This window comes from Sturnus vulgaris, chromosome Z (genome assembly GCF_052056855.1).
Source record: "Sturnus vulgaris isolate bStuVul1 chromosome Z, bStuVul1.hap1, whole genome shotgun sequence".
NCBI classification, from domain to species: Eukaryota; Metazoa; Chordata; class Aves; order Passeriformes; family Sturnidae; genus Sturnus; species Sturnus vulgaris.
Window position 1 is genome coordinate 7,512,399 of NC_142283.1, and position 23,722 is coordinate 7,536,120.

The 23,722-nt window shown below is 41.4% G+C and overlaps 1 protein-coding gene and 1 long non-coding RNA gene across 2 annotated transcripts in view; one reads left to right on the forward strand and one right to left on the reverse strand.

Annotated features, from left to right (window-relative positions):
- On the reverse strand, positions 1 to 5,730 carry LOC148219643 (uncharacterized). Its single transcript, XR_015799380.1, has 4 exons — positions 5,608 to 5,730; positions 4,219 to 4,349; positions 1,535 to 1,970; positions 1 to 397 (listed from the first exon to the last, which is right to left on the reverse strand). It is a non-coding gene; the product is annotated as an uncharacterized LOC148219643 (long non-coding RNA).
- Positions 4,605 to 23,722, forward strand: part of PCSK1 (proprotein convertase subtilisin/kexin type 1) — a 26,855-nt gene continuing 7,737 nt past the window's right edge. Inside the window, exons 1-10 of the mRNA XM_014883883.2 lie at positions 4,605 to 4,949; positions 6,333 to 6,437; positions 9,767 to 9,877; positions 12,090 to 12,236; positions 12,696 to 12,772; positions 14,382 to 14,470; positions 18,716 to 18,888; positions 20,988 to 21,200; positions 22,371 to 22,471; positions 23,428 to 23,661. Of these exons, the coding sequence (XP_014739369.1) occupies positions 4,767 to 4,949; positions 6,333 to 6,437; positions 9,767 to 9,877; positions 12,090 to 12,236; positions 12,696 to 12,772; positions 14,382 to 14,470; positions 18,716 to 18,888; positions 20,988 to 21,200; positions 22,371 to 22,471; positions 23,428 to 23,661 (1,433 nt within the window). The 5' untranslated portion in view covers positions 4,605 to 4,766. The remainder of the gene's footprint in view (positions 4,950 to 6,332; positions 6,438 to 9,766; positions 9,878 to 12,089; positions 12,237 to 12,695; positions 12,773 to 14,381; positions 14,471 to 18,715; positions 18,889 to 20,987; positions 21,201 to 22,370; positions 22,472 to 23,427; positions 23,662 to 23,722) is intronic.

Here is a 23,722-nt window from a genome sequence, read left to right on the forward strand (position 1 = left end):
TTTTGTGTTGTTTTTTTTTTTTGCCTGGGTTGGCTTCAGCCTTAGAGCAAACAGAGCCATCCAGGCGGTCACAAACGGGTGGTTGTTCCCCAACTGCTTCCTGCTGGCTCCTGGTGTCATTAGGGCCCCTGTTTAACCACGTGTATGGCCAGGAGGGCATGTTTGTGTTTCATTTGTACAGACATGATTAGCTCCTTCTCGGGGTTTGCCTGCTGTAAAACTGGAAATGTGTCATGCACTATTACCCAAGCAAATGTAATGCCCCCAGAATAAATATGCCCCGTGAGCTCACAGGCTGTAATTGATGGAAAAACAGGTGTTCCCCCTTATCCTCTGTGATTGCCTGCACATATGGCCTCTTTTATGCTGTCCTCCAATTGCTTTGTAATGCTGGCTCCTGCGGAAAAAGAAATAGTGCTACTGTAAAAGAGTGGGTTTCAAGAGTCTTCTTCTGTCCACAGCCAAATTAAATACAAGCAGCACAGCCCTTTTTAGTATTTAACTAATTAAACTGCAGCAGCCACCACAAGCACTTCAGGCACCAAACTGCACTCCCAGCTACTCTCCTCTTAAAACTTGGTGCCCTGACTTAGCAAATTAAAGCTACATATAACACAAATTCCCATTTGAATGGTGTCAACATCCGCAAATTGGACCCTCCAAACAGAATCAGTAAAATAGTATCAACTCCTTGTTGGTTTTATACTTTACAGACTGAAGTTTTATGTTAAAAAACACAAACATTTAGCTCCCAACAGCAGTGTAAGACCTACTGGCCTTGCAGCGTTAAAACCAGGAAGATTTTGGAATGAGGTGCAGACAGAAACGTCAACGATCCCTTTATATAACAGGTTTTCTACAAGGTTTTGTTCTCCTGGGTGAATGCACTTTTGGGAGAAACAATAGAACAGCTGGAGGGCCACCCTTTAGAGGTGAAGGCTGGTGATACTCAGCAGCCTAAACACGTAGTCTAAGACTGGGTTGAATGTTGATCCCTGTGCATTGATCTGTTCCCCCTAGCATGCATCTGCCTCTGCATCACTCTTCCTGTCACAGCAAGGCTTGCAGTGGACAGAATAATCTCTGCTTCAGTTGCCTGTGGTGGAAGATTCCCAGAGTCAGGACCTGGTCTTATCTCTGTCAACCCAGCAGCGTGTGCAGGGACTCTGTAACATGTTCAGGATATGTTCCTCCTGCCCCCTAAACACACCTCTTTTGGTTTCTCACAGAGAGGGTTTGTTGTTTAGCCATCAAGAACCTACGAGTATTTTAACCTAAATTCGGTTTGCATATTGAAAGGAAGCTCTGTGGGCAGACAAAATATGCTTGGTTTGATCTTACAGAATCAGATGGGCTGATCAAGATATGACATCAGAGATGAATCTTTCTGTCTGGCTTTTACACTGCCACTGATCTAAAAGGAAATGTCATTACATAATACCTTCATCCAAAATATACTTGCAACAAAGCAAAAATGATAAAACAGTGGCATCCTCCCTTTTGAATTTTCTACAGATAAACATGTTGCTTTTACCTGCCTTTGGCTTTCCTTATGTCCTGCTCCTGTTTATCTCTGCTCTTTCCTTAATTGCCTCAGCAAGAAAACAGTTGCTTCTCTTCTACGAGATGCACAAAGAAGAAGAAATGTATCTTTCTCACTTTATCTCTTCCTGCTTTCATTTCTGTGACAGCTTTCTCAATCCACGGCTTGCAGAGCTTCGTGCCCGTGCTTCCCACCCTGTAACAGATAAATTTCGCAGGGCTCTGGCCACTGTTCAGAGGTGCTGAAGCTCTTGAACTCCTTCCTCCATTGCTTTGCTTTCCTGACTGCACGGTTCTGGCTGAAGGGATGGTTTTGCTGGACGTCAGTGTGGAGGTGGTGAAGCCACAGGGCACCAGATGCAGAGAGCAATGCCCACACCAGGAACAGATGTCTGGAGAGATGCCACAGCAGCCAACAGAGAGCTGGGCTAGAGATTATAGACTTGAACTTTGAATAAGGATTACGAGGTTTAAGTAAGTTATGTCTATTAATAAGAAAAGAAATAGAGTGTTGTGTCTAAGTGCTTGGTTTTCAAACCCTGCTTGTCTCCCTTTTTCATGTAGGAGTCTTTGAAAGATCAGAAATATGGGTACAAAAGCACGGCTACAGCCACAAACATTTGCATGCCTTTTGACAATAAGGGAGAAAAATCCACTCAGTTAAATTCCTGGCCCTTGTAACTTAGAATTTCACCGTCAGTGTTACATGCTGTATTGATAGATATCTTACCTATGTGCAAAGGAATATTTTGCACTAGGTCTACAAGGATATATTTCTACTTGGAAAATGTAACGATTCCCACTGAGCTACCACACACTGAAAAAAATCTCTGCACCAACTCCTTATTGGGATGTGGATCCCCTAGAAGCAGATCTACCTTGAATTTCATGTTAAACTGAAGTTATAAGGAAGAAAAAATATTTTCATAACCAGCCTTGTGCTTGTTTCTGATCTTACACTCAGGTGGAATACCACTGGGTGCAGTAGGGACTAAATGAATATTTCACTGATAAACAACATGCCTAAATTGTTTATGAAGCATAAAACAATTATCTTTGACTCCACCTGATGCTGCTGAGCAAGCTGTTCCTATTTATTGTGCTATTGTTAGTTGGGAATGTAGTGCATTGGGCAGCATCTTTCCTGAATGGATGGCATAACCAAGTGCATGTAACACAATTCAGAACTCTGTACACAGCCCACCATCCTGCATAGAAGGATTTCTTAAAAACCAAACACATGTGAATGGATTAATCATTTAGAAAAAAGTGCCTAGACTTTGAAAACACTCCTGTGGATGTAGATGTTCTGACCACTGCTTAAAGACTTGAGGATATAAATTGTCATTACACGTCCATACAACTCTGATTTTATTTCTGTATGGAGACAATATTTCTGCAGAGATCTTTAATACAAAATGCAGTAAAAAAGCCATGCCAGCTTGCAGCCTCAGTGATGAGAAATAAGAGGTAAAAAGCGCTTTGTGTTTTGAGTAGAATGCTAGTGTTAACACTCATACAGGAAAAACCCACATGGAATCAGAAATTGCTTGGTGAGATGGCCACATTTAAATAAAGCCTCAGAAACAATTCTAAAAATGGAACAGAGGGATCTTTAAGGCATCTGTCCAGGAAAGCGAAGAAAAGACATTTTTGGCAGTGAACACTGAGAAAATCATGCAGAGAATAAAATATATTAAAATGAACAGGAACCACATGCCCTGGTTGCTGCCTTGGCTTTAGTGAACCTTGACCTGTTGTCACACTGTGTTGCAGAAAGCAAACGGGGGTGAACAACAGGATGGTGCTCTAGTGCCATTTTATCAGTGTTCTATTCTGTACCAATATTTATTCATATTCTCTTGGTATTTCTAGTACACTTACTACACACTCACCCTTTCCCCTCTCGTAGATCCATTCATATTCCTGTATTTGAGACTCCTACTCTTATGGCTAGCAGAGCAGTGGCAGTGATTACAGTCCCCTGGTCCCTGTGGGTCCATGGAGATACACAGAACCATATCCCCTCTGGCATGGTGGTGTCTGGCACTGAAACACTGATCTTTGAAAATATTTTCCTCTCCCCGTTCTTTCATATTTGTGTTTTGGTTATTTTCCCATTTTAGATGCCAATGAAGAGCAAGGCAAGGCATATCTGTCACTTCATAATATATGGAAGGAAGCACAGATCTAAAGCCAGCTTGCTAAAATTTACAGTTAAAAAGTTGGAAGAATCAGGAAATTAAATACAGTACACTCTAAAGTGAAGATGCTAAAAGGTTCAGTTACAGAGGCAAAGGGCATTTAGAAAACATTAGGAAACTTTCAGAAGCATTTTCTAAAGACAATGAAATGGTAGAGGGAATGCTGAAGGAGCTGAGGAAATGCAGATGCAAAATGAAAATGTGGAAATAAGTGTTTAACAAATTGAAGTAATTCCTGAAAAAGTACAACGTGCAGACCACTGGATACGATTAAAATAATAAAAATCGAAGTTATTTTAAAGTGAGAAATTGTACAAAATTAATAACTGTATTTGAGGATAAACGTGTTTGCCCACCACCATCGGGGTGCCCATTAATGCAGCACATCTGTGGTGTGTCAGAGGTGCGGGGGACAATGAGCGGCGGTGGGTCCCGTGCAGAAGCGAAGTCGAACAAAAAATTCTGAACTCACCTCGCTTTGTCCTCGCACCCAGGGGACAGGAGACGCGGGCTGGGGGCAGAAAACGCGACCGCGACGGGATGGGACGAGGGGCGGGCGGGGCTCCTGCCTCACCTGGGCTGGGGCTCGCTCTTACCCATCACCTACAATAATGGAAACGATGGCGCACCGGCACCCAACCTGCCCCGCGACCCTCGGGGACCAGACCCCGCATCCCCCGTCCCTCCTAGCGGCCGCTACCCCCACCGTTCCCCCCCGTCCCCCGGGGACCCGTCGGGCTTCGCCCCCGCGCCCCCGCCTCCATCCCGCTCGCTTCCGCGCCCCCCCTGGAATCACCCCCCCCCCCTCGCTCGGGGGCCAGGTACACTTGACGTCAGGATGGCTGTCGTCGTTTTGACGTGTAAACACTCATTTCCATTCCGGCTCCGGAGGGTCTGTGAGCCTCGGGCAGCCGCGCCGGCAGGCAGGCAGGGCTCTGCTCCGCGCTATCGCGTAGCAACGCGGCGCCGCATCCCGCATCCCGCATCCCACATCCCGCATCCCTCCCGCGTCCCGCGGCCATGGCCGGGCGGCGCTGGGCCGGCCGGTGCGTGGCCCTGGCTGTGCTCCTGGCTGCCTGGTCCCTGCCCCGAGGAGGCAGCGCCGGGCGGCTCTTCCTCAACGAGTGGGCAGCGGAGATCCCGGCCGGCCCCGACGCTGCCAGAGCCATCGCGGACGAGCTGGACTACGACCTGGTGGGGCAGGTACGGCCAGGCAGAGGACAGCATCCCGCAGGATGCTCCGCGACGGGGCTCCTTTCCCATCTCGCGAGGCTCTTTACCTCTCCTCTCCCTCAAACTTGTGCCCGGCTGCCGCCCGCGGGGCTCCGGGGAGTTTAAACCTCCCGGTCCCCCCACCGCAGCCTCCCCAGGGTCCGGGTCCGCCCCTGGCGCTCAGCCAGGAACGGCTCTTAAGAGGGGACAGGACAGGGAGACTCGGCTGTTCCTCCGGGCGGGGACCTGCGGCTCTCCTTGAAGGAGCGGGCAGGGCGCTCCCGTTCTCCTTGCCGGGGCCGCGCAGGGTCGGGCGGGGGGTCCGGCTCTCCCTGGAGGGGTCCAGGCAGGGCAGCTGGCTCTCTCTAAGGACACGGACAGAGTCAGGCAGGGCACCCCGCTGTCCCTGGGGAGACAGGGCGGCCACCCCGCCGTGCCACAGGGGCCCGCGCAGGGCTCCCGGCCCTCCTCCGGCAGTCCGGGCAGCGGGAGGAGGGCGCGGGCAGTCCCCGCTCCGCCTCCGCCTCGCCGGCTCCATCGCCATCGCGGGGCTTCTCTCCAGCCATCCCTCGGGCGCTTTTTTTGGGATGCCGTGACGTCAGCGTTGTTAGGGATGAGTAACCGCCGTGAGGGAACAGTTCGGTCTCACCTCCCGGCGAGGGTCCTGTGTCGGGCACGGCGTCCCCCAGCGCTGGGACCCTGCTGTCCCCGGGGTCGCGGTCAGCTCCTCTCCGTGCCCCCGGTGCTGTCCGTGCCGCCTGCCCAGCCCCGCGTAGGGCACGGCCGTGTTCTCCGCACTCCCAAACCCGGAGGTGTGATCCCGCCTCTGTGGGTTTGGTCTGCCCTCGTAGCCGGTGCATTTGCCCCCATAGCTACTAAAAGAGCCCGTCCTTAGGCGAGTGGGGTGCTCGAAGTCAGCAGGCTTGCTCGCTGGCTGGCTACTGAGCAAGCGAAAATGCTGCTACGGGGGTGCCTGTACAACCCAGCCCAGCAGTGAGGAGCCTGAAGCCGTGCAAAGCTTTTCACACCCGTCCTGCTGAAACCCAGAAAAGCAAATAAAGCTGGTGTGCAACCTGGGTGTCCATGAGTGTAGTGGTTACTGGTGCTGTGTAACTTGAGCACTGTAATGGTAATGACTGCACTTGAGTAGCCTAAATGAAATTACTCCCCCAGCCTCTTCTAGCAGCACACTAGCTGAGAGAATCACTTGTTACTTGAAGAGCGCTTCCTTGTTTGGATTAAAATATCTGAAGGCTAGTTTCTTGCTCTTTTGTCTTTCAGGCAGCGGGAATTCTTTCGTGTTTTGATTGTTGGTACTTGCTCACACAGTGGGGAAATACCTCCTGATAATTAAGGCATGTCTGTGTCTTACAGATTGGATCACTCAAAAACCACTACTTGTTCAGACATAAGAGTCACCCAAGACGGTCCCGAAGAAGTGCTATTCACATCACTAAGAGACTTTCTGATGATGAGCGAGTGAGTGTTAAATTTATTCTTTTTTACATTTTTTTTATTCTGTCTCCTTACCACTAGCTTTGGAAAGGGGTCACAGGCAGGCCTTTCTTATTTTGCAAGTCTAATATAGTCAGCCATCCACACTCATGATGAATAATACTTAACTGTTCTGTCATTCACAGGCAGAATCTGACTCTCCCTTACCACATATTTTACAAGAGCTTTCCAAATTAAGATTTAAGATGTGCAGCACCAGAATTTCAGATGTTGATGTGCCACTTATTAAAATGTGAACAGGGAACCAAGGGGCTGGATTCAAAGTAAAAATCCATAGATGCACTAAGTTTAATTAGGCCACGTCTGTGCAATTACCATGTGAATTAGGTTTGATTTAAAGTGACTGAATATTAAGGGAAAAAAAAAAGTAGGGAAAAAAGGCTGAGATTCTGCTGGATTGGCTTCTGCTTCTCAAAGGATCCATCACACATTCCAGACTTGCAGTCTTTTGTTGCAGTGATATGCCACTGCAGCCAGAGAACATGCAAACTGGAGAGACAGGGGTCTAAGGTGCAACCTCTGCTGAAGCAGACTCCTTGTTTGTCTGGCTTTATTTCAGAGAGAAGAATTTCTCTTTGTAAGCATAATGAAAAACTGGGGTGCATGACAAATTTAAAGAGCAGACCAGAAAGCTGTCAGCCTCTCTTACAAACTATTTTCTGGGAAATGTCACAACAACATTGGATTTTAAGATCTGCATTGTTGCAACAATCATTGTGACAATACGAGCTGTCCAAACCATGAAGTAACCTAGTTGTCAAAAGCACCAAATTATCATATAGGGACAAATCACTTCAGAATGAGTAATCTTCTATCTGGAGTTTTAGATGCAAATGTCAACTAGGAGGAAATACTCTGTGTGGCAAGACAGAGTGCTTGTTTTGCCTATTTTGTTTCAAAACTGTACACTCTCATCTTTTTCCTTGCAAACAGGAACTGATTTATCAGTTAAAGCTGAAATAAGCTAATCTTGGGATGTTCAAACCTGCAGATTGAGTCTAAACTAGTTCCAGTTTATGCCTACAAATATGACCAGATGTACCATGTCATTGTAGTACGGTGTTCAGGATCAGAATTTTGGGTGCAGTCTCTCTCTTTTTTTGAGCTCACTGCATCAAATGAATCTGCTACACAAGGAAGAATGAGAATGTTCAATACATCATATTCTAAAATTGTAGCAGAATGGAAGTGATTGCATTTTATTGTTACCGGACATTATTGCATCCTTGCATTCTTAGATTCAAAGTGCTGCAGGTGATTTGCTAAATTTACTCCAATTTCCATTTTATTTACCATCCTGTAGGCAAATTAACTCTGAATAAATGAGATGTAATTATGCATTATGTAAGTGTATAAACACAAAGCAATCATGTAAGTCTGTGTAGTTACACAGGGACCTTTGCTCTAAAGAGCTGCTCTTGTTCAGCAGCAGCCTACTTAAAAAGATTTAGATTCAACCTTTAAAAAAGGGAGAGAAAAGGGAATCCTGTTTTTGTTTGTATAACGCCTTCATGAATTTTACGGTATGTTAAGTGTGAAAGCTGTGGTAAAACTTGGCTCTAATCTGAATATTTATCTGCTTCCTATAGTGTTTGTTGTAAAACAGATAAAGGCTGTGAATACATTGAAGAGATATAATTATCTGGTTACCTAACTTCTTCTAGTATTTGCACTAGTTTCCAAATTTACTTTCTTGAAGGTAGACTTGAATTGAGATTTTTTTTTTCCAATGCTTTATGTATCAGTGATTGGAGATTTGGCATGGTGCCTTCAGCTTTTGCTGGAGATGGATGGTTGGAACCTCACTCAGCTGCAGAGTGACAAACATTTGGCTTGTTTGCCTGACATATGTGCTTGGGAGTTTCAGCTCATTTCCCTTCAGTGCACTTGCTCACCGTGAAAAAAAAAACAAAACAAAAAAACAAGCATGGAAGTTGTCAATTGCTAATTACTGTTGGGTGGTGAAGAGGTCAAGCTTTGCTGCAGGCAGGGAAGAGAGACAGAGGTAATTGCTCCAACGTGTGCACAAGTATGTATGTCCTGAGATATGAGGGTTTAAAACACCTACACTTGCATGGGTAAATTCATCTTCCATGACTAAGGTTTTTAGGGGGTTTAGGGCTAAATATATAGCAAAGAGAATCGTAAACATGCCTAATGCAGCTACCATTTAAAAGGATTTATGTTCTTGTAGTGAATTTTCATTAGGCTTTCATTAGAAAATTGCATTTTAATCAAATTATACTTTTTAATCATAACTTCTGAGTCATTATTATCTCATATATGGTGATCGATGTCAGGATCATAAAGCTGTTCAATCACAGTAGATTAAAGGAACGGAATCTATTCAGGGCTTGAAAGTAAAAGATTAGATCCAAGGCACCCTCCACGTGAGGCTTGTCACAGGACCTTGGCAATCTTACAGAACCTGAGGTTGCTTTGCCTACTTGGAATCTGGGATGAAAAGGACCAACTGTGCCTCCGTCAGAGTGACTGTACAAGGACCAACTATGAATAATATTTTATACCCTTTCCAAGAGGAGCACACAGCAGAGAGAGGCATCATCACCAGGATTCCATTTGAGCTGGTTTCAGTGATACATTCAAGGGCCATACACGTTTAAAATATATCCTGATGCCTCAGACACTGTGTCTGTGCCTGTGCACAAAGGCTGGGCAACTAATTTGGTGCTTTATCAAAGCACACTGAGGCATTTTGGCTTTCAGTTTGCCTTAAGTGGAATTATGCTGGTGATGAAGTTAGTCTAATGTTCATAGCTTGCTAATTGACCACTCTTCAAAACACCACTAGGAAGGAGACTTGGAGGTCCAGCTGGTCTGTGAGTAACAGCATCATTATGATTGCTAGACTAAAGCCAGAGATTATTTTTCCTCTTTCCTTCTCACTCCCAATAGAGAGTAAATAAAAGATAAGTAGGAGAAAGAAGCAGGCTGTGTTTTTCCTTGTTTCAGTAAGCACCATTGCTTAGATGACCTTCTAGCCATACTATGTGGTTTTATTTGATGTAAAAACTTGCCTTGTGTCACTCACAGTTCCTTGTTAAATTGTACTTCATGATTATCTGTTAATTGATTCTACAGTACTGTGATTACACCAAGTTTTCTTCCCTAAATCTCCCTGTACTGCAGTTTAAATATTCTTCTCTGTACTGAATATTGCTCATTTTGCTCTAGGCACCAAAATTTCTCTGTGATGAAAGCCCTTATATTCTAGGTTAAGAAAGTCCCAAATTAAAGAGGTTCACTTGTCATATCTTTACAAATAATTGTAGGTGTCATGGGCAGAGCAGCAGTACGAAAAAAAGCGAACCAAGCGTGCCTCCGTGAGAGACTCAGCAGAAAGCCTTTTCAACGACCCTATGTGGAATCAGCAGTGGTATCTGGTAAGAATTCGCTGCCCTGTGGAACTGGGGGAAGGTGGTTGTGCCATCAGCTGCATTGTTTTACCAGCATCAAAGTGATTGCACTGAAGGGAATAAATGAAGAGACACTTTAGTTAGTGTATGCTGTAAAAATGAGTGATCTCTGTGCATAACATTTTCGTTCTCTCTTCTGTGGAGTGTTGCTTTTACAAAGACTCTGGATGCCAATTCAGCTGCTGTTTAGTATGGAGGGTGGGAGGGGGGTGATATCACAAATTGTTGACAGTTAAAAAACACCTTAATGATAGTTTAAAAATATTTGTGGTTTTCATGTAAGACGTCCATGACCATATCTGAAGCTGGCCATGTATTTCTTTACTAAAATTGATAGTGCAGAATACATACACCAGATGAAAACAAAAGCACCTGCATATATATGACAAGGACCTTCAGCCACATAGAATAGGATTTTTGTGTTAGAGGGTCACTAAAGCTCACTCACGTGCTCAAAACCTCAAGGAAAAAGAATTCCTGAGCCCTATAGTTTCTGTCTCCATGTGTCAATTGAGAAATACAGTTCATCATTTAGATTTTACATGGTTTCTTCCAAGAGCCTGTTTCCATTGTGCATCTAGCTGTACCTTCCATCTAGGATTCTTTGCTTTCACTCAGAACAGGGATGGGATTAAAGATGAGTATAGCAAATGAAAAAGAAAGGTCAAGAACAAATGGGGCCTGAGTGGCTGGAAATACTTTTCCTCAATTCATCCTAGAGAAACCATACCAAACTCTAGGCTGCTGTCCTTCATCTGAGCTAGGGAAGATAAATTATAAACCACAAAATATTTCCATGACGATCCCTGCAGACTTCTTTTGAACAGAAAAAAATTTGTTATCTGTAAGAATTTAGTTTTTCTTTGAAGCAGAATGCCTGTTTGCTTCCTTGCCTGTATCCAAAAAAGCAGGACATTTCCAAGATGTCTGTATTACACGAATACACAAACACACACAGGGTTCATAAAAGCAGTCTGGGGGGAAAAACCTGGAAATGTTCTGCTCTCCAGAGGATTTAGTTCCTTTTCCCACCTATTTATGGTTTTCACTACTTTTCCCTCTAGTTTTCACAAGTGAGAAATAAAAACATTTTACTTATACTTGTTTGCAATGAACATAGAATTTTTCTGATTAAATGCATAAACGTGTTAGATACTTTCTTCCAAAGTATGTTTTTTGCCTTGGAGTGAATAACTACTACTGCATTTTTATGATTTGATGGCAACAATTTTAGCTCTATCCGGTACACCTTCACACATCACCAGGAAAAAATATTATTTGATGGATTCAAGAGAACAAAACTTGAAATCTCAAATAATTTCCTGAATGGAAGCAGTCAGATATAGATAGTAAAAAAATGAAAGAAATTTCATCCCCATACCAAATTTCTTTTCCTAAGCCTTGTATTTTATGCAGTATTTCTTTGGAAACAAAGACATAAACCTGCCGTCAGCTAATATAATTGTGCACAGACAAACAGAAAGAAAGTGTTTCTTTTTGCAGCTGTGTTTTTATGGGGGCTGTAAGCATGTTTTCTAAATTAGATGTATGTACTGCTCATCTAGTATTAGAGGGGAAAAATTACCCATTTAGGAGATACTCTTCAAAAAACTTGCTGCAGAAGAGAAGGCTGTACATGATTTACACTTCCAGCTGTACCACGGGGACAGCAATGAGGGTGGTAAAGAGAAAATTGTGATTCAACACCGTTGTTCCCAACCAAACTACCACCTCAGTTGTTTTACCCATTAATTATTTTGCTCTGCCTAACTGTAACGTCCAAGGAGAAAATACACTTGGAGGAAATCCAGCTCACTGCACTGCGGGCACTGTCTTGGCTCCTCATCAAATGGAAAGAACAAACATTAGCAGGTCTGATTATTAACCCAGTGCTCCAAGGTCCATCGGTGCATCCCCACAACCCCTGATGCCTGCAAACCAAAAAATACAAGATATTTTTTGTCCAGAAGTGGTCTTCAGGGATATTCAAGCAGTGGGGTAAATCTTTCAGTGTCAAAAGTATTTGATGAAACTAATTTTTGTTTTATATTTGCAAAATGTGAGCAAAATACACATGTTCAGGCTGAAATAGTTTACAGCACCTTTAAAATATGACTTTGAATCTGTTTGGTATAAATGGATAAAATGTTGATATATTTAAATCCCTTCTGTCCTGCAGCAAGATACAAGAATTACTCCATCCCTGCCCAAACTGGATCTCCATGTTATTCCTGTGTGGCAGAAAGGATTTACAGGCAAGGGAGTTGTCATCACAGTCCTAGACGATGGGTTGGAGTGGAATCACACTGACATCTATGCTAACTATGTAAGTTTGAACATCAGAATGCTATAGAATAGATTAACCAGCTTTAACTTTGATAAACAGACACTCCTCCCCAGCTCACTGTCTGCTCTGTAAGTCAGCTCCTGCAGTACAGAGACTGAAATATTTGCCTTAGGCATGATTTGGAACCTGGTCTGTGTCACAGGAAGCTGAATGTCACTTAACAATGGTAGCAGGGAGGATAATTTGTTGTTCTGTTTTTCCTTCAGTAGATTTAGTTCCCAGACACGTTTGTATGTAGTGCTTTAACGCTAAATTATTAAAGCTCCATGAAAAAGTTATGGATTTGTTAATGGCCATCAAATTCTAACAGCCTGATTGCTGCCAATATGAGGCACATCAAGTAAATAAATACAGACTCTAGAACCCATTTTGTTAGCAATTTAGAAATGCCTTTTCTAGTTGTCTGAATTAATTCTGCTTTTCTTTATTTACATGTAGGACCCCAAGGCAAGTTATGATTTCAATGACAATGATCACGATCCCTTTCCTAGATATGATCCAACAAATGAAAACAAGTGAGTAGCTTTACAGTTGTCTGAAGAGAACAAAACATTGCAGTGTTTGTTTGGATGTTTGAAGATAGAAGTGGATAAATTTCTGTGTATGTCTCCCATGGCAATTATTTTATAAGAGGAAGAACTTGTGTAACAGAAACAATGGATGGTTGAGCTTGGAAGGGATTTCTAAGGTCATCTGCTCAAGCAGGGAGCTCTAGAGCCTGTTGCCCAGGATAATGAGGATGGCTTTTGAATACTTCCAAAGAGGGAGAGGCCACAACCTCTCTGGGCAACCTGTGGCAGTGCTTGGTTGCCCTCAATGTGAAGAATCGCTGTTGGATGTTCAAAAGGAACATCCAGTGTTCCTGTTTGCAGGAGTGTTCTCACATTACATTGGTATAAACGCTGGGATAAAATTCCCAGGTGAAGAACTTCATAATTGTAATCTCCCTATGATGTCCTGAATTTCTCTATGTCCTTGTAAGTGTAAGGTGGTGATATGTTTCTGCAAGATGAAGGGAATAGTCTATTCGTGTGTCTCTGTGTGTTTCTGGAATGACACCTCTCAAAGTATATTTGTGCTTCAATTCTCTGCTTTCCTCTGGAAATTTTTTCTTAAAAAGTCTTTTGATGGGTCTGTCAGACCTACATCCATTTCACTCCAGTTACAGATTTTTTCCATAAGAAAGAGAACAGGACATATCTCCTTAGAAGCTGGTACAGAAAATAGTCAATTTCTTAAACAAATTAGGATGCCAGTACTCAGTAGAGATAGCAAGCAACTGATGCATTGGCCCCCTGTTTCCTATCAGACAATACAGTAGCACTCAAAACATAAATCATTGTATGAGGGAAAAAAGATCAGTCTGAGGATAAAAATCCCATGAATAAGACATTTGAAAAATGGCATTTCTACTTTGTTACAGTGTTATTTTAGAGAAAGAAGCCATTCTCCTCTTGTTATGATGTCATTATCTCTTAAATCTACCTGTATTGCCTCTAATCTTTATTAATAAGTAAATGGAATTCATCCCAGAACCATTGAAGCATGTTATTGAATAACAATCTGTAACATTACATAATACAACGCTCTTACCTTGAGACTTATAGGAAGGCTTTCTGTATTGAGGAATTAGAATGACCCATGGGAAAAAAAGAATTACATAGAAAATAGTTTATTACAAGAAAAAATTAGCAATGGGTATACTTTAAAGGCCCACTTTCTGAAATCCTAAATAAATCCAGTCATTTAGGAAAAAAGTATCTAAACGTGTGATTTAAAAATACTTGTATCATATTTCTGTCTGAAGACAGCTTCCTAGCCCCATAATTTTATACTACTTTTTCACCCTACTAAAATACTGGTATCTTCAGTAAGATTAAGGAAAGCATTTATCATCTCATGAAAATGTTCCTTTGAACATTAAGGAGGTAAAATTATATTTAATGAGGCTTAGGAGAAATAAGTATTTTTGTATCATGTAGGTACAACTCAAAAGCTCTTCAATAACCGCATTGCATTCACTGAAAGGAAAAATTTGAATAAATCAAGGTCCTTGACAAGTCTTTCTGTACAATACAAAAAAGCTGTTATGATGTGTTCTTTATTCTTGCTGTTTTTATTCAGGCATGGGACACGGTGTGCAGGAGAAATTGCCATGCAAGCCAACAACAGAAAATGTGGAGTTGGAGTAGCCTACAACTCCAGGGTTGGAGGTAAGGAAACAAAAATAATTAGATGTCTAATATGAATGGAAGCAAGACAGATGCTGAGTGTTGCCAGATACCATTAATCTGAAATATGAATGATTGGTCATTCTCGGAAAACATTTATCTTGCAGTATTATAAGCTTCAAAATCCTGTTGGCAACAGTGCTGAGTGATGCCTGTGTATGGCAGGATTTCTTTAATAAAGTCTGGAATTTGGTTATGAATAAATAGAAAGGTTGAACAACATAGATAGTAATATTGAACAACAGCAGCAAGAGTATAGGCAGGGATGATGATTATGATAATAGTAATAAAACAAGTAATCATAATGTTAATTATATTAACAACAACAGCAGTAATAGCAGCAACTTATAATTTACCTAGAGTTAAGACAGTATCTTTTAAGGAATTAAGGACTAATTGCTTATTATTGTTTATCCAGGGAGGAGATGGATTGAGTAGAGTGAAAGTAGGAGTACACAAAATTATACCCATCCATATTTGCAGCATATTTTTTCCATTTACACAATCGTATTCAAAAGGTCATGCCAGTGAAGTTATGCAAAGTGTTGTCCTTTTTGTTTCAACACTTTCATTCTCTACTGTCACTCTAAGTTCAACTTGAAAACAAGTTTCTTGCCCATCAATCAATATCATGGTTTTGTTTTTCAATCAGTGACTCAATCTGTTAGTTGTTCATGAAATAATCATGATGCAAGTATCAGTTGCAAGTGGTTATTTAGCTCAGAGGAAGTTCTTTGTACAATGCTACTTTTTCCATTATTCCCTCTTTTTCCTTTTAAACGATGGGAGGATGAGTGGCAATTGACACCCATAACTGTCGTTCCCACCATTTCAGAGCAGTGTTTTGTCGGCTCCCGGTTACTCCACTAAGCTGTCATGGATGTCAGCTCTGCAGTTTGCCTTTGCCGTAGTGCATTATGCTGTCATGATCTGTTTAAATAAAATATCTCACTCATAATATGAAGAAGTCAGATTTTCAAAGGAAGGCAAAATGGAGGAAGCTGCAAAGATGTCTGAGTTCCCACTGTGCCCTTATTTTAAGGCTCTTGCATCTACAGAGGAGGTTCTTCCACAGCTGTTTGCATATGACCTGTGCTCCTTTGCAAATGCAAACTACAGATCTGTGTGGGATGATTTATCTAGAAAAGGAAAATAACAGCAGGAAAAGCAGTCCAGCAATCCACATTACCCAGCAAGCAGCATACACTTGGGCAGGGGAGGAGGAAGAATGGAAAAGTTGAAAGAAATTGTAAGCTGTTAGATACGACTATACTCATTAAGACAGGGGTATAAGAAAAATATGTTCAAAGAGCAGTGGAAGATAAGAGAAGTCTTCAAAAGATTTGGATAAATTTGGAGTGGCTAAACACTGAAAGACTTTTTTGGTGATCCAAGCTCTACGGGATTCACTTCTCCAGAGCTGTTTTCTCTCTCTCTCTCTTTTTTTTGTTTGTTTGTTTGTTTGTTTGTTTTGGTTTTGTTTTTTGGTTTTTTTTGTTTGGTTTTTTTTTTGTTTTTGTTTTTGTTTTTGTTTTGGGTTTTGTTGTTCTGTTTTGTTTTGTTTTTTTTCTTCTCCAAATCCATGAAATGACACATTGCACACCTCTACTTGACTTGACATTAGTTCAGGATGACTTCCTTAAGTGGCTGTTTGCTTGTAGCAGTTGCCCTGCTGGACAAGTCCAGTGGTCCACAGGCAGTGCCTTCTCTCTGATAGTCAGAAATATCTGCTTTAGGAAAAGAAACCCTGACATGTGGAATACCTTGTTCTCCAACCTTCAGCATCACAGGTTGGTTTAACTTTGCCTTGAGGGGTAAAACAAAACATTCCATTATTTTTTTTGTTGCTTGTTGTCTGTGAAAGTATTGAGTTTAACAATCCTGGACGTTTTCTCCAGTCCCATCAATGCCTGGTCCTATTCCAAAATATTGACTGGCCTCTCCAGTACTTTGTGGCTGTGAGGACCATGGGCTTCTCTGTGAACTGTGTGAAGAAAAACGCCAGTTTTCAAAGTGACACCTTTCAGTGCCCTTTAGCATTCACCTCTTGGTCTTTGTAGAGCTGAGAAAAGTGTATCCATCACCTCTGGTATAAAGCAGGGTATGTGTATTTTCATGCATACCTGACTGTACCACTGTGCTAGGATATTTCCATGGTGCTTCCATGGAAATTAAATTATTAAGGAGCTCCATTATATAAAGGACTGGGCTAAGAGTTTGTGCACAGCTATGTGTTACTAAAAATAGCCTTCTGCCAGGCAGATGCATATACGTGTGTCTGAAATTACCTTGGGCTTTGCCTGCTTTTGATTTTGTGGGACTGATGATGGGAGCAAGAATAGAGTTTATGCAAGAGGACATAATTGGAATCTGCTTAGGGGAATATTACTGCAGTCATCAAATCCCTGAGTTGACTTGAACAATCAAGGTTTCTGACGATCAGGAAGGCAAGGCAATGATTTTTGCCTTGAACTGTTTTCATCGGTGTGGAGTCATTGTTCTTGGGTTTGTTTTTTTTTCTTTTTTTTTTTCCTTATTACATTATTTATCTGCAGACTTGTCTTTGTTTTTTTGTTTTTTTCTTTTTCTCTACGGGAAGTATCTGCTCATTACTTCTCACATTCCCACTGTCTCATTGTGTGTTGCAAGCTCTCACCTGGGGCTTGCAGTCACTTTCACACAGGCAGACCTTTGCTGCCATGAGAGAATTTGGCAATTCTGAGCCAACAGAAAAAAGAGTAATCAAAGAATTCTCAGTTTAAGACAATCCTGGGTAAGTGGTGTTTTTAGTACCTGAGGCACAGGATATACCTCGGTGCTTTTCCCAGCTTTGTGAGTGATAGTGGAGCAGCTGTGGTAGAGCGGATTAACTCCTTTGCCTGATGTTAGCACTAATGAATATGAAATAATAAAGCTCAGCTTTATCTCGGAGGTATTAAGAGTATTAAGAGGTCAGCCATTCGGGAAAAGAATTATGCTTGCAGTCTTTTTTTCCCCTGCTTGATAGCACAAAAAAAAAAGAACAAGACACCGAGCTGCAAGGATAAGGTTGGAGGTTTATTGTTGTTGAGTATTTTTGGGTAGCTTTGGGTTTGTTGCTTTTTCTGGGGTTTTTTTGTGGTTTGGTTTTTTCGGGTTTTTTTTTTTGTTTCTTTTTAATAGAATGACTACATTTTGCCTGCTGTGCTTTGGCCAAATCTCCGTTTTGTGTAAAATACTAGAAAATGAGTACTCATAATTCACCAACTGCCAGCAATGGTGCAGCTGCTGTAGTGCTAACCTGCCAAATCCAAGGGAACCCAGACATTTTCATTGCTGTAAACACAGGCTGAATCCTGACTGCTGTGGCTCTTATATTGCTGCTGTTGCTGTAAGAGCCATGCTATAGTGGGAATTTTGCCAGATTTCTGCTTTTTCTGCTGTCTTCCAGCATTGGACAGTGGTAGCAGCCCCAGTGCAGAGCTGTGGTTTTGCACAGCAAAGGATCCAGTGCAGATGAAACACTGCCTGCACCTGAATTTTAAGTACCACTGAGTTCAGGCTTGCTCAGAAGGAGATTAGATCATGCAGCTCCTAATAAATTGTTAATGACTAGATATCTCTGGATTGCTCACAGCAGAAAAAAACCGTGGCACTAGAAAAACAGTGAGATTTTTTCTTGTAGTGGAGATTGAAGAGCTGGTGAAATTGCAGAGTCACAGAGACAGCAAAACCTTTAATGACTGTGAAGGCCAAGTGCTTTGTTTAGAACATTCAGAACTACGTCTTTGAACTAAAACTCTTAGAACTCTTAGAAAAGATAAAAGTAATGTTGGTAAAACCTATTTAATTTCGGTGGCATTTTAGCAGTTTGAGAAGTCTTTCTTGCAGATGTAAGAGAGAAGAAGGAGGAAGAAAGAGACTGTAATAAAAAAAAATAGTAACCGTAAGCAAGACATCATCTTCTTGGGTCTCTGTAGAAGGAGAAAAAGAAATAAACAGGAGGCTAACCAGATTTTAAGTCTGGGTTTTTATGTTTGTAGAGAAACACTGAGCTTTGCAAATATAATCTAACTGTACTGTTTTACACTGGCAGGAGCTGTTCTCAATATTGCTTCCCTGAATGGCAGTCAGCTTGCAGTACTTATGGTTTAATTTTACTGGAAACATAAAAACCAATTAACAGAGATAAAGAGGGGGATACAGAAAGTAAATCCAGCCTGCTTCTCTCTTTTTTTCCCTGTGAAGGTATACGAATGCTGGATGGAATAGTCACAGATGCTATTGAGGCCAGTTCAATCGGTTTCAACCCAGAACATGTGGATATTTACAGTGCAAGTTGGGGCCCTAACGATGATGGTAAAACCGTGGAGGGGCCTGGGAGGCTGGCACAGAAGGCTTTCGAGTATGGGATAAACCAGGTATGATACTTCAGGGAAAAACAAATCAAAAATTTGGCAGAAGAGAGAATTTTGAAATGGTTGATACCCGATAAAACTATGAAAATTATTTGTGCTGTCTTTGCTCAAAATATATTTGAATTGACATGATAAATTTTAATAGTACAGGTGAGAGAAATTTCCAGTCAGAAAGGACTTTTGAGAAAATACCATTAGGGCTTTTTATACTCGATTTTAGCTGCTAATCTCCATGGATAAGCTTTTTTTTTAGACATCCTTAATTTTGCTGCCTTTGTCTCACCCTACACCCACCCTTCTCTGCTGCTTGTTTTACACTGAACAGTAATTGGATTTCTGAACTGAAAGCTCATAAAATTTAATACAAAATTCCTGCTTCATGAATATTTTTCTATGTGAAATAGTGATGCATTTTAGCACCTTGTGGATGAGCTTGTATTGTGCTAATTACATTAATTTATAAATTGGTGCATGTCATGATCCAATTAAAATGAAAGTAGTAGAAATGCATGATGAAGAGTACAGGGAGCAGTATTTTTACAGATTTCTTTTTTTCATGTTACACTTTTTGGATGTGTTTGGATGGTAAATAGGGTGCAAACTGAGAGCTTCCATGAATTTATTAGCAAACTATTCTAGCCCTTGCTGGTGAGGTGAAAAGATATCTAAAGATGGAGAGGACTAATAAAGAGAAGAAGACTGAATCACAGAGGGGAGAAGGGAGAAATAGCTTGAAGGACAAGCAAGCAGAAAATTTTGGATAAAGGGCAATTAACATCATTAGGCAGAAAGAGAAAAGGAGACAACGATTCAAATGCTGACAGCTGACAAAGATACTCTGAGACAATAATGGAGACTGAGAGGAGAGAGCTTGTAACAGGTTATATGACTATAGGTAGGTAGCTGGAGCAGAGGGAGAATTAAAGGTGAAAATTAGACAACAAATATTCATTGGTCTTACTCTGGAAAAGCAGGTTCTTAGGAGGAGAAGGTATCCTTTTTTACAACTTGTTTTATTTCTAACGGGCAACAAATGTACCCATTTGCCTCTCAGGATTCAAGAATTCCTTTTGCAAAGGTCTGTCTGATCTCCATTCTGCTTAAAGTCAGCCAGTGTTGGGATTGACAACATCTCTAATCCCTGGATCCTTCACTGCTGCTCTGGTGTTGGGATACACCAGTACTTTCCTGGACTGCAACCTTTGTTCTCAAAGTTACTATATAATTTTCTGTAGTTGAGGTGGCTTGTCTTTCCAAATTTTAAACTTGTATCACAGAGTACATTTTATTTCTCTTTGCTTTTAATGTTTCAATTGCTGCAAATTCCTTAGCATTTGCATAAATAACTTAAAATCTCACCTGAGTGGAATGATAAAAAAAAAATTTATTCCGACTGCTGGGGAATATTAAATGCGCACATATTAATAATGAACATACATGTGCATATATATTAATAATGAACAAGACAAGAAATTTTGCTTGTCACACGAAACATATTTTTTTTCTTCTGAAGAACTAGTAGAGGTTGAGACTGGACAGTGATGCATATTTCCTCTGTGATGGCTGTGATGTTTTACATGGTTATGCCTGGAGGCTGATGCTGACCCACAGATCTGTGGGAAAAGGGAGGGTATTCACTGTGTCCATCATCCATACTCCTAACCCATACCTCTATGAGTACAGGAAAGCAAAATCAAACAACCCCTGATAAACTTGCAGATTTTTTTCAAAGCATTTTTTCCTAAAAATGGTGAGGCTCAAACAGCACCACGAGGAAAAATTTACTCATTAAATATAGACTCTGTTTTTAACTTCATAACCTGAGGAAAGCTTCTGTATCCAGAACACTAAACACTACACCTAAGTGAGATTAAGAGTTGTGCTGTAGGGTGAGCAGTGGGATATCTCAAAGAGCTGGTTTATTCTGTCTCTGTCTTCTCCATGCTTAATGGAAATTGCTCCTCTTCTATGTTTGCTATATTAGGGTTTTTGGGGAAAGGAGTTGTAAAGGATACATTGTGAGATTTGAAATCTCTTCCATAAACGTTCATTTCCTTTTTTCCTTTTTTTTTTTAATTTTTCCTTTTTTTTCCTCCCCCTAGGGCCGAAATGGGAAAGGTTCCATTTTCGTGTGGGCTTCAGGGAATGGAGGTCGTCAGGGTGACAACTGTGACTGTGATGGTTACACTGACAGCATCTACACCATCTCTATTAGCAGTGCTTCTCAGCAAGGGCTTTCTCCCTGGTATGCAGAGAAGTGCTCTTCAACTCTGGCCACAGCATACAGCAGCGGGGATTATACTGACCAAAGAATTGTAAGTTGCTTTTACCAGTTTCAGAACGCATAGAAAGGTATGATATATGCAAATAATAAATGAAACCTCTTAAGTGCTTGGCTTCAAGTGCCTGCTTTATGTCATGTGTTACATGTGTAGTGCTTTTGTCTGGGAATTTTAAGGGATTTGTAATACAAATGTGGTTGTATTCCTACATTCTTCTACCTTAAAGCAATGGTTAAACAAAATCATTGTGTTGATGCAGTAAAATCAACATGCTGAATTTGTCTGTGGTTTGTGAGCACTATTTGTATATGAAAGGGGTCCCTGCCTGGTTTGATGTGCTAGAATTCTTCACAAAGGGCGAATGAAGAGAGATTCAGAGTAAAATGAAAATCTGTGATGTCAGGGCCTCTGTTACACCTTGCCATTATCTTTTTTAAGACAGAGACAGTAACAACAGTGCCTCCAAACATCCCAAACTCAGCAATCAGGCACACCAGTCTGTGTGCCTACCTTAATTGTGCTGAAGAAAATTGCTGTGGCACAATAATGCTGAAATACCTGTAATTTCTGTCCAGCCCTGGCAGATGCTAATTTTACAACACATTGCACTGACGGGGATTAAAACAGCGTCATTCCAAGTTAGCCTGGAGATCAGTCCTTACTAAGTGGCTTCTCTTTATAGTCGAGATTTGGATAAATGGGCTGATGAGTTTGGTGTTTATTCATTACAAATTATAGTTCTTCTGCTGAAGAGGGAGCAGAACACCAATGCTAATCCTATGAGCAATTTCCTAGTAAGCAGTAATTTTGAATGTTCTAGGCCCAACACAATGATCTGTTTTCATGAATCACCAGTAAGCCTGAAACACTTATTGTGAAACCTTTAGACTAAAATAAGATATTCAGTGTGGGAGTATTTTGTTCCAACACAAAACGTTTTGATACTAAAATTATAGTTGAAGTAAAAAGAGTGGATTGAAACATGAACGGATTTAAACACTCATCACTTTTTCTGCTGGCGGAGAGTGTATTAATATGCATCAAGTAAGGGACACAGAGTTATGTTTGTGAGTACGGATATGATTGTATTTACAACTGTTTATTTTTGCTTTTTTTTCTTTGCCTTTTTTTAAATTTGGTTTGGTTTTTTTTTTGTTTTTGTTTTTGGTTTGGTTTGGTTTTTTTGGTTTTATTTTCTGTCAGACAAGTGTTGATCTTCACAATGAATGCACAGAAACTCATACAGGGACATCTGCATCAGCACCTCTGGCAGCAGGAATTTTTGCTCTGGCGCTGGAAGCAAAGTAAGATGTCACACCATTATCTTTGAAACTCCTCTCTCTCAACCACCCCACTGCCTTCCCCAGAATACCTGTTTTAAGAGGCACTACCTCATACTGCAGCTCCACTTTTTGTCAGTCAGATTTTCTGAGGCTGATGATTAAAAATAAGCAGCTCCTTGCCCCAACACCTTCCTGGAAAAGCAGAATCAATGTGAGTAAATCGTGACTGAGGAACATTTTGTGTATTGGCAACAGCATTTACTGATTTCTGGCCAGATGCACCTAAAAGGGAGGGCTCACGTGGAATGAGGAGAATGTGATTTGAAGACAATAGGCAGCAGGAGTTTAAACTAAGCCTCAGCCAATTTACAGAATAATTTCTGCCAGTGATGAGGCATAAAAGGGAAGGTGCCCAAGCTTGTCTGTCAGAGCAGGCAGGGAGCAGCCAGGTTTGGATCCTGTAGGGCAGGTACTCAGAATTTAGGCTTTGGGGAAGGTAAGAAAGGACAGGACAATGACTTTTTTTCACAGAGAACACTTTAGGCAGTAGTTTAATACTTGTATGGTATAGCTCCATTTTCTACTGCACACCCCTTTGGTGACATGAGCCAACACACTTAGATATTTTAAAGGGTAAAGTGAATCACAGATGGAATCAAATACCCAATTTTCCAAGTCCAGGTCCTAAAAAGATGGGTGGAAAATTCTAGTATTGCTAGCTACCTTTAAATGCCTGCATTGTTTTGGATGATTGGACTCTACCCTTGCTAGATATCTGTTCTTCATGGACACGGAAATCTTGTCTGCCTGGAGAAGTATTGTGAAGTGTAAGTGCAACATGCTGTGTGTTACAAAACAGTGGGATGCCATACACATTCAAAGCACTTTCTGTTTCAGTTTAATAATTGATAGAAAAAATTGATAGAAAAATAGACAAATAGCCCTGAAACAACTAACCAGGAACATTTTCCAAACAGCCCAGATCTAACATGGAGGGATATGCAGCACTTGGTAGTGTGGACCTCAGAATATGATCCACTGGCTGGAAATCCAGGGTGGAAAAAAAATGGAGCAGGACTGATGGTCAACAGCCGATTTGGGTTTGGGCTACTCAACGCCAATGCCTTGGTGGATTTAGCTGATCCCAAAAGATGGAAAGGTGTACCAGAAAAGAGAGAGTGTATTGTCAAAGACAAGAGCTTTGAACCCAGGTAAGGATTTGCATTACCAATTATCAAGCTGGTGTCTATTGTAATAAAGCCTGAAGGATCA